The following is a 10708-nucleotide window of genomic DNA, read 5'->3' on the forward strand; positions in this document are numbered from 1 at the left end:
ACTGAGTTCATGAATTATTACCACCACTAGTACCAGAAGTAGTAACCTGGTGCTAACTTTATTGCAGTGCAGCAGTTATCTGAGAGTTGGAACATCCCTACATTTCCGGATGATAGTGATGATAGTGATGAAAAGTCTGACATGGTTGAGAAAAAGGCGATGCAGTTTTAAATAAATACGGAAAGCACTACCATATCTGGCACTAACCTTCACAATAAGAGCGTGTGATATTTTGCCAGAAGTAAAACTGGCAATAAAATGCGAATTTCTCATTCCAGACAGCGTCAAATTAAACATGGATTTTTGTGTGTTTACCAAAGAGGACACATACCGTGTTTCGTGTTCATTTGAGGCGTGTTAACCGGATGAGGGCTCTTATTTTGACAGCGGCGAGGCGGCTTTTCCTCCAGGCCCACACAGCGCTCGTTCGTCAGAGGAGACGCGCTGCTGAGGTCACTGAGTCCCGGGGGCGACGCTGATCCGCCGCTATAAGAACCAGCCCGGCCCGGTGCAGAAGGAAGCAGCGCAGCGAACCACAAACGAGACAAAGCAAAAAGAAAAGAATCAAACACTTACACTCACACACCGGGCAATCCAACATGGTGAAGATCACTTTCCAGACAGTTGCGGCGCAGAAGCCCGACAAAGAGACGGACGGAGACAAGATCATTGTGCCTCTGGCTCACGTGAGTTTACACACTTTATTTAGGTTTTTCTTTATGTTGTGCGTTTGTGTGTCAGGACTGTGTAGCAGCCTCTGCTAAAGCTGAACTGTTTATTCTCTCCTGGGATATTTGATTTGTATGTGCACCGATTATCACTTGACGTCTTTTTTAATTTGTGCAAAAACACCGTCGACATATTTCCTTTTAAACAAAAGATGCAGCTGCAGAAATGGAAACAGATGGAAATCAAAGCTGTTGTTTTGTTATCCTGCTTTCTCTCGGTGCATCTTGAAAGTCCCACTGTGCAGTGATATCATAATAACAGGGGTCATCTCAGCCTGGGGATGTTGACATTACGTCACCCTGTTTGCCTCTGTAAGGTGCACCCAGCAGATGTGCAGTCCTGTGTGTGCCCTCAGCACAAAGGCACACCCTCGTTTTAATGGGGTTATACAGTTTTTACAGAGATAGGAAGAAGCTCATGTGGGGGAATAGCCTCAGTGTTTATCCCCCCTGTCCTTTGTTGAAACGAGAACACAACAGAGCTGTCAGATGGCACTGCAGCAGCATTCAAGTGACGTCACGGGGTGTTATATCACGTGAGTCCTGCAGGTCTCGCTGGAGAGGCCAGGGCCAATGAGAGAGAATGGTAATCCAGGATTACTGTCTGTACTATCTTATGTATGTAAACACGGTCTAAAGACAGATTAGAAGCTTTTAATTCTCTGTTTGGATTGGCATTCATAGAAAGACAGAAGTCTGCGTTAACAATAATGGACACATGCATCAGTTTGACTAGTTGTTACCAATTCCTCATTTACTACACACAAAAAATGAAGTAGATCTGTAATGAGTTAAAGGACCAGAGGTTTCAGAGAAACTGAGCATAATCTGCAACCTAGCTGTTTCCAGGTCAGTGATAGATAGATAGATAGATAGATAGATAGATAGATAGATAGATAGATAGATAGATAGATAGATAGTCATAGAGGAAGTCAGGACACCTTTTTGGACCATTTCGTATCCTCCCCTCTGGGCTACCTCCCACAAATCATACATAATTAGTTATCTGGCACATAATGGACGCCTGTCTAAGCCTCTTCCTGTGAGTAAAGATCACTTGATGATGCATCCATCACATCTGCGAACCCGTTTCCTAACCTCTTACGTCCACATTGACACAACACATGATGTCAGGGGGCTGTGTGTGTTCTGATTGGCTGCGACAGTAGAGGCCCGGCGTCAGAGCCAGTGTGTGTCGCTCTATTAATACGTCCGCCTCTGCTGAGGGAGTCCCGCTCCACGTAGATGCTCCCATTTCAACTTTCTCTGTGGGTAGCTGAGAAATAACGGCAAATATGGAGCGTGGAAGTATCGGCATCTAAGAATAGACCCAGACGAACACGTGCCAGCATCTTCTCGTCAGAGCCTGGCACAATCTGCTCTCCCCGCTTCCGCTCTCCATAGCAACAGTAGTAGGGAGAGGCAAGCAGATTGACTGAGAGACTGTGGGTGAGCATCTGGCATGTCTCATTCCACTCCTTCCTACGTCTAACAGATCCCCGGGCTTGACTAACAACCTGGCAACCGCCTGTCGTCGGAATTAACTCTGTTACGATTTTGGACCTCGTACAGGAAAGCACGGCTGGACGTGAAACTCTGCTGACGCTCCATCATAGAAGTGGCGATGACTCATTTCACGCTGCCGATATTTCTCAGAAATGTTCCTGAGTAGAAATAGAGTTGGATGAGAAAGCTCACATCACACTTACACTAAGATATGGCACAAAAATCTTAGCCACGTATTTTTCCTGGCTGTATTTTTTAAGTCGTCTTTAGAATTGAAAATAACAACGATAAAATATCCATGTTCCTGGATAATCATCTGACTTCCCATTGACCTGTCCTCTAACCAGACTTTTTCATTTTTGAAACAGGAGCAGCTGGTTCTTCCTGTCCGGTCCAAGAAGCCGTTTCCGACCGGCCTATGCTGCCTCACCTTCGGCCTGGTGGTTTTCATGTCAGGACTGGTGCTGGCCTCCGTCTACGTCTATCGCTACTACTTCATACCTCAGGTCAGTTCACTCTGCCTCCCTCTCCTTTTTCTTTTCTCACCGACAGCCCAGGATATATATATATATAAATAGCTTGGTACCCACACTAACTCATCACTGTCGCATCCCATTAGCAGATCCCAGAGGACAGCTTGTTCCACTGTCGGGTGGTCTACGAGGACTCGGTGTACGCTCCTCAGAGGGGCCGGCAGGAGCTCGAGGAGAACGTCGGCATCTACCTCGACGACAACTATGAACAGATCAGCGTGCCCGTGCCACACTTTGGAGGCAGCGATCCCGCCGATATCATCCATGATTTTCAGAGGGTGGGTTCAGGCATCATTATGTTGTTACTGGTTTTCCCCTCTTAAAATGTTCTTGTTTACGTGATTAAACATATATTCGATTTTAACCCTGTTTGTTTTTTATCCATTCCAGGGCCTCACAGCTTATCACGACATTGCTTTGGACAAATGCTACATCACCGAGCTGAACACAACCTTGGTGATGCCTCCACGTAACCTGTGGGAGCTGCTTGTCAACATGAAGGTGAGGACCTTGACCCGCCTCATTCACTGTTAGTGGTGCAGCTCTTGAGAGAGAGAGCAAGAGAGAGAGAGAGAGAGAGAGAGAGAGAGAGCAGCGTTCCTCCCACAGACAGATCGATTGAGTGATTCATGTGTTTCTCTTTGCCACAGAGGGGGACGTACCTTCCGCAGACTTACATCATCCAGGAGGAGATGGTGGTGACGGGGAGGGTGAGGAGCATGAGGCAGCTGGGCCCCTTCATCCACAGACTCTGCTACGGCAAAGAAACCTACCGCCTGAAGCGCCGCAGCCAGCACCGACGTGAGTACACATATTCATTTCCTATTCTGGCGATATGAGACGCTAAAAAACGAGTCAACTACTGCTAATTTATCACCCCCATTCACACACCACTCGGGTGAGATGTGCACTCTTGGGACGTATGCAGGGAATCCAGTGTTCAGTTTTCGCGTGTGGGAGTGAAGTGAGAATTAGTGACCATGCAGAAAAATACCACCATGACCAAATAGGGACTTCCTGGTCATACTTCATCAGTGTGAAACTGTCCTCTAACAGTCTTGCAGCCGGATTACCATGTCTCTGTGTGTGTTTGTGTGTGTGTGTTTGTGTGTGGGCACAGCCTGGGAACTTCCTGCTCTGTGACTCACTCGTACTCGCCGTGGACACATCCACACACTGTGGAGGTGGTAGTGATGCACGCGAGCGATAGCTATTTGGCTGCCGCCTTTGATTGGCGTGACAGCTTTAGAGAGGATGTAACAAACTTCCCCTATATGGATGGGATTTGAGGGAATCACTTCTGCTGACGCAAAAATGGACAACGTGGGCACTCTGGTTGTACAAGTGAGATGTGGACTCCGATTCTTGGCACTGAACTGATTTCCTCCACGCTTCTTGTCTTCCAGGTATCGAGCGGCGCGAGGCTAAGAACTGCCACAGCATCCGTCACTTCGAGAACACGTTTGTGGTCGAGACAGTCATCTGCAGCAGGTTCTGAATCTGAGGCAGAAATCAGAGTCATCCAACACTGAAGGCAATTTCAAATCATACCTCTTGAATTACTTAGTCTTTTACCTGCACTTTAAAAGCGAGTGTTTGTCCAGCAGTTTCAGTTTTAATTCCAATGTTTGTTCTATTGTCTGAACATGGAATACTCTAACTGTTCAAGTTCAATGTTTAAGTCTTTTTTATTTTACTCAGTCAGTTTAGTCTGTATATTTGACGATATAAATGTGTTTGGATATATCTGTAGCTCGTTATGTTGTGCAAAACAAGTTCATGTGTTGTCACATTGATTTAAATTTTCATTTTCGACTCGTCCATTATTAGTAACCTAGTGCACTGCGGGTAATGGTAACGACGAGGTTTGCCCTGTGCACTCCTGTGAATATCTGTTTCCTGTTGTTATCGTTTTATTTTGTTTGAATGTCAGAAAAATGACAAAACATACCTCATGTAGTTAATACGTTTCTTTGCTGGTTTTTGTCATTAATGAATGGTGTATATAATTTTGATTGTTCCTAAGCAATATCTACTGTAAATTAACTTTTCTTCTGGATTTCATATTGTTGCATATGCATAGATTTTTATCTGAGATTGTTTTGTGAAGGTTCATTTCTTTATGGTTTGTCTCTGTATTTCCTTTGGTGTCAAACCGTCCTACTCCTGGGATACAAGCTTTAGACTGTAATTAGTAGCAGTGCTTTAGAGGGACAAAAGGAACCAAAGTCGGCAGTCAGCGATCCTATGCTTCGTGTTCTATACAGGACATTTAGAGAGAATGCTTTATAGTCTAGATCACTTACTGTAGATGATATCTAAGGCTAAAACTCTCTTCCTCCTCTTCACTTTGATTTGTACATTGTTTTCAGCTCTTGCCAGCTCAGAATTCTTCTTACTTTGCCATTATTATCAATACAATTAAGATATGTCCCAAGTTAAAGAAAATAAAAGATTTGGGGTGTCTTTCTAATGTGCATCATGGAGCAAATCCGTCTCTGTTGAGACCTATGATAAAGTGCTCATGTGTCATCGACCTGGATTTCCCTGTACAGTTTTTTTTTCTTGTAATATCTTCCTGCTTTAAGAATAAATAATCAAACTTGAGTTTTGTCTTTCACATTTTTATCTGCAACCGACTCATTCAAACACACACAATGTGAAGAAAATCTAGGCGGGGAAAAGAATGATGTTTTTTCCAAAGACCGATAAATCCATCAGGGAAACCAGGCTGATGAGCCACGGGGGAATTTAACTAGTTAACAGATGTATTGTCTGAAACTGAATTGACAAATTAGGCCTAAACCTTTCCATAACACACATCATGAATAATAATATGAAAGGAAGTTCTTGTTCATAAAGGGAAATCAAATTTGTATTGTCCCTTGTGAACTTCCTTGCAGCTTCTGTCAGTTTAATTCAGTTCACATGTCTTCTGTTTTTACAGAAGAGAAATCTGCAGCGTCATCGTGGTAAAAAAACACACTCACAAGTAACCGACTCTGTTGTTTCCACAGTAATGCCTTGAGAATATAAAAGTGAATATTTCTTTGTCTTCAATGGCCAAACAGATCCACCGGACATGTCATAACATAATTGTAAAGTCATTCAATTTAATCTAATTGTGTAAGAAAACAAACCGTCAACACCATTTTCCTGTCAAGCTCTAATAAATACATATTTATATTCACATGTTTAATTTTACAGAGCCTACATATAAATCTGCAGCTCAAGCTGAATCACTTCAGTCTTAAAAAGCAAAGAAATGAAAGAAAACTGGAGCAGAGAGGAGGAAGGTGTAAAACTAAAACCATCAAGACAAAAACAATGTACCAAACTAAAAATAAGATGATTTTCATGTTTTAAAGAATATTTTACAGATTATACACCATCGTAAAACAAGCATTCATGTACAGCAAACACCCTGATAACCATCACAGCATCACAACCTTTTAACATTAAGAAAATGCGTATACGTGAAGCTGCATGTTTTAAATAGAAGTCCTAATAAAAGGTACAAAGTGAAATGATATTTACATTTTGCATATTTTGTCAGTTGAAATGTAAAAACACAACAACCAGTCAGTTTCTACTCATAAAACGTCAGATTACTTTATGTTGAATTATTTACCTCATCATTCAGATTGGGATTATTGATAAAGTTTATTCATCCAAAATATTATTTTTATTTGAATAATTGAAACATGGCAAAATTATTTATCATCATGCCACCGGATATATTAATGGATAATGATGTAGATTATTGGTACTTTAATTTCAATGCTATTCTGATGCTATATTTACAGTTACTTATAAAACCGGTGATAGATATTGTTATTTGCGTTACAACAAAAAATGTGCTGAAGAAGAAGTCAAGAAATTATTATTAAAGTTTGATAAAAATCATTTGTTATTTTCATTTGCATTAAATTCACAAGATCACAACTAAAATGCGGTTATTCATGTACTAAATAAATTAATATGGAAATTAATGTATTTTATTGCTTTGGTCTAATTTATATACTGGCTTGAAGTTGACTTTTATGTATATCTGCATTTTATAGAGATGCGTGATAAGTCTATAAATAAATCACAAATAAATTAATATTCGAACCCGTCTCTATAATGAAAAGTTTGGGTATTTTCTTAACCAGATTAATCCGGATTTTATCGTCCCGGATCTTTAGTCCTTTATGTTTGACTTCACTTCTTGAGAAAATGACTGTGCTCTTTAATATCCTTCTGCTTTCAAATGAATCATATCCCACACCAGTGTCTCGCTGTCAGTGTGGACGACCTGCTGGTTCTTTGAGACATGTCTCATGCTGTGTTATTTCTCTTTCAGGCTTCAGAGTTCTCTGAGCTTATAGAGGAGCCTTCTCTCTTTCTGTCATTGAACCTAATCACAAAAAAAAAAATTCCTCAACACAACAGCCTCAAAGTTATTCTCTGCTCTGTTTTCAATTGAGGTCGCACTCACTGCCAGCCATTTCTTCAGCCCCTTGAAACACAGGGTCTACTGTCCTTTCATTGCCCGCCTAAACCTCAAGAAGCCAGATCTTGTGTCAACTGGTCCTCCTGAGGACCCCATCATGTTCTGACTCAAACTGTCCTTCCTCAGACCTCTGACGTGCTGAACGTGGCTCTTCTCTGGCTGATCGACATCCTGAAGGTGTCTTTGGAGCTCCTCACCTCGTGGGCGATGAAGTAGTAGCAGAAAGCGTCCAGGCAGCAGGTGATGTTGGACAGACACATGGCTACCTGTATGAACAAGCTGATCCTGGTCTTGTTGTCGCAGTCCTGAATGACTCCTTGGTGCACCTGGGATTAGTGAAGGGTGAGAGGAGCATTAAGGAAACTCTGCTCTTTACATGTATGAGGAGATGTTATGTTTTCACCTCTGTCATTATTTTTTTGTTAGCAGGATTACACCAAAATTACTGGAAACATGAAACCTTATGGAAGGAAAGATGGACCCTTACGGGTCAGGGCAGAACCCATTCAAGTTTGGAGTGGATCTGGATTATGGGGAAGATCCAAGACTTTTTTTTGATCACTCTCTCTTCAACATTGCAAGATAGGCATAAGTGTTTCGAGTACACAAAGGATCTATGTAACGTTACTTTTATCATATAGGAGTCTATCATAACAAGTGCACCACCTGTGCATGTGCCCTCAGAAAACGAATATTATAATTGTGTATATTTTGTATGAAATCATTCATTTGCTGAGCCAACAGTTTTATAGTAGTGAGAGAATATTGACATTTAAACATCCACAATATTGCAAGATCTGTACAAAAACCTTATCTGCTATGATTTATGATACAATATGCTAAGATACGAGGGTGCAACAAAAAGCTCCTGAACAGATGGGACTTTGAATGAGATTGTTTTATCATCTTTGTTTGTTCCCTGCTTTAACTTGTTTCTCTCTTCACTTCAGGGTTCAGTTTACTTGTAGTTTCTCTCACCAGGAACTGCAGGAGGATGCCGAGGTGGCTCGGGGTGAAAGGCAACAGGAAGGCGCAGAGGCTGCTGTAGATGACCCTCACACAGGCCCGGCTCTGAGGGCTGTGCTCACCAGATTGCCGAAGAGCCCGGATGGTCTGCACTGAGCAGCAGACCACCACCAGGGCCGGCAGCAGGAACCCAAACAGCTGCAGGCAGATGATCACAGGGGGGCTCCAACCTTTGTTTGAAAACTCGTGGAAGCACTGGAACTCGGCCTTCGCGGCCTCCCTGAAGCCATGGACGGTTGGAAAGAGCACTGCCAGCACCAGCAACCAAACCCCCACGCAGGTCCCTAGAGCTGCTGTGGGCGAGCGCCGCCACTTGGCTTTATATGGGTGACAGATAGCCACCCACCGGTCCAGGGCTATACACATGATGGTGTAGATGCTGCCATATATCCCGACAAAGTACAGGCTCTCCAAGACTGAGCAGAAAGGGTGGAGGGAGGCCGCCCACTTGTTGTTGGTCGCATGCATTTTGAAGGGAAGAGGGAAGAGTAGCAGCAGGTCCATGAGAGCCAAGCTGGTCATGTAGATCGTGGTCTCGGTCCATTTTCGCATAAAGATGCAGAACACCATCAGCGCGACGACATTCAGTAACAGACCAAAGATGAATATGGGAATGTAGATGGCCAGCTCCAAATATTTCATCAGTTCGTCCACCGCCTCAAATGTGCAGTTGAATGTCATGGTGTCACTGCAGGAAGTCGGAGTATGATGGTTGTGAAATTGCCTGTGAAATGAACCTGTCATTATTTGTTGCTCACGCACAGAAACTCATGCAGGATAAGAAACCTCTGAGTGGCGTGGGGACAAGTCAGAGCTACAAAGACAACAATGACGAGCTCTGTATAATCAATGCATGTTTGAATTAGAAGTAAGTACTCAGGTATTGGTTTGTGTAACTTGGTAAATGATTCTGATTTAATGAGATTTGAAAGGAAGTAGCATGATCTTGAATCTTGATCTGTCAGATTTGGCACCTACAGCCACATGTTAAAATACTTTTAAGGTTTTTTAACATGATATAAATGCAGCTTTATCTAATTTACAACTGAACAACAGTCCTACGAGGATAAGTGTCAAATAATAACCTAACATATATTGGCTGTGATCTACATTATTAGATCAGGCTCCAGATTATACTGCATGTTCAAAATTAAATCTACTGCTTGCAAATTACATATTGACAATATATCATACTGGCTATAGAGGTTACTCCCTAGATAGCCATTAAAATTTAAAAGTTTTAAATCTTTTCTGAATATTTGCTTGTCACAAATATTCTACACTGATGTTCCCCTTGTTACCAACATTCCACTGAAACACCTTTATAGTCTAACCTGGTGCTGTGTAATATCAGGAATCCCGTGAAGGTGAAAATATGAATATGAATTTGCGTCCTTACCTCACGGATGCCAGACTCTCCACTGAGCACAGGGTGTCTGGCAGAGTCTCTGCGCCAGACACACTTCTGCTTTCTTTACCTTTGTTTCATCACCACTTCCTGAGTCCTGCCACACTTTGTTGCACGTGAACTCAGATGTGCATAACAGCCATTTGAAATCAGAGCAGAGGTAAAACTGTCCAGGCAGATTAACTGTCATCCATCTTATGTGCCTTCTAAAGCTAATCGAATGGGCGGTCGCTGCAAGAAATGAAAAAGCAATTGTACGTAATACTCATGAATGAGATTATTATTTTGTCTGTCATTAAAGCTGTTTTATGAAAAATGTATAATTGATGTTATCACACCACTCCCCGTTATTATATTTCCAATATGACACGAGACAATTATCTGTAGGATTGTTTGTGCTTGGCCGAGGTATCTGCGCGCTACTGAGTAACTTATACTTCTAAAATGAAATAATTCTTCTCATATTGTTGTAAATGGAGATTTATGGATTTTTAACAAAACAAACAAAGATTTAAAAAAAAATCACAAAGTCCATTCAATCAAGAACTATGTGACAAATAACGTTTAAGGTTTTCCCACTATAGTAGCAACTGTGGGTTCAAGTCATTTATTACATTACATTACATTACATGTCATTTAGCTGACGCTTTTGTCCAAAGCGACTTACATTTTTGGAACACTCAGCATTTAAGCAGTGCTTTAAGCTACATGCTAACACGCTTATTAGCAGGTGCAATGTTTTCTATGTTCATCATTTTTGTTTAGTCTCTTATGTAACAACAAACTATTTTGACATAAACCGAAGTACTGCAGCATTGAAATGCAAATAGCGAAAGGCCTACTGATGACACCTGATGAGAAATGGAGGGATCCCTGTTAGCAGGTGACCGGACCTTTCTTCTAAAACCACATATGTCATCTCATGCCCGAGTGAGGAGAGTGAAACCGACCAAGTGACCAACGTGTGGTGCCATGCAGCTAACATGGCAACAGAAAACAAATGAACCCACGA

General features: G+C 42.0%; 2 protein-coding genes across 3 annotated transcripts; one reads left to right on the forward strand and one right to left on the reverse strand.

The window, feature by feature from the left end:
* Window positions 1-459: 459 nt before the first annotated feature.
* On the forward strand, window positions 460-5374 carry itm2cb (integral membrane protein 2Cb). Of its 2 annotated transcripts, none has more exons than XM_062405212.1 (6): window positions 460-686; window positions 2603-2740; window positions 2857-3045; window positions 3158-3268; window positions 3418-3568; window positions 4174-5374. In XM_062405212.1, the coding sequence occupies exons 1-6, from the start codon at window positions 600-602 to the stop codon at window positions 4263-4265; spliced, it is 768 nt and encodes a 255-aa protein (XP_062261196.1). In that variant the 5' UTR covers window positions 460-599; the 3' UTR covers window positions 4266-5374. The 2 variants fall into 2 exon arrangements, with proteins under 2 accessions (XP_062261196.1, XP_062261195.1); XM_062405211.1 differs by having other exon boundaries at window positions 462-686; window positions 2854-3045.
* Window positions 5375-5386: 12 nt separating this feature from the next.
* On the reverse strand, window positions 5387-9043 carry LOC133968945 (G-protein coupled receptor 55). The gene is made up of 2 exons (XM_062405210.1): window positions 8241-9043; window positions 5387-7588 (listed from the first exon to the last, which is right to left on the reverse strand). The coding sequence occupies exons 1-2, from the start codon at window positions 9030-9032 to the stop codon at window positions 7385-7387; spliced, it is 996 nt and encodes a 331-aa protein (XP_062261194.1). The 5' UTR covers window positions 9033-9043; the 3' UTR covers window positions 5387-7384.
* Window positions 9044-10708: the final 1665 nt, after the last annotated feature.

This window comes from Platichthys flesus, chromosome 14, assembly GCF_949316205.1.
Source record: "Platichthys flesus chromosome 14, fPlaFle2.1, whole genome shotgun sequence".
NCBI classification, from domain to species: Eukaryota; Metazoa; Chordata; class Actinopteri; order Pleuronectiformes; family Pleuronectidae; genus Platichthys; species Platichthys flesus.

Excerpts from the sequence above, each read along its gene's own strand:
- LOC133968945 (XM_062405210.1), bottom strand. The coding sequence starts at position 9,032 with ATGACAGGTTCATTTCACAGGCAATTTCACAACCATCATACTCCGACT. Across the intron at positions 7,589-8,240 it reads GCATCCTCCTGCAGTTCCTG|GTGCACCAAGGAGTCATTCA; the intron begins GTGAGAGAAACT and ends CACTAATCCCAG.
- itm2cb (XM_062405211.1), top strand. The coding sequence starts at position 600 with ATGGTGAAGATCACTTTCCAGACAGTTGCGGCGCAGAAGCCCGACAAA. Across the intron at positions 687-2,602 it reads TCATTGTGCCTCTGGCTCAC|GAGCAGCTGGTTCTTCCTGT; the intron begins GTGAGTTTACAC and ends TTTTTGAAACAG. Across the intron at positions 3,046-3,157 it reads TCATCCATGATTTTCAGAGG|GGCCTCACAGCTTATCACGA; the intron begins GTGGGTTCAGGC and ends TATCCATTCCAG.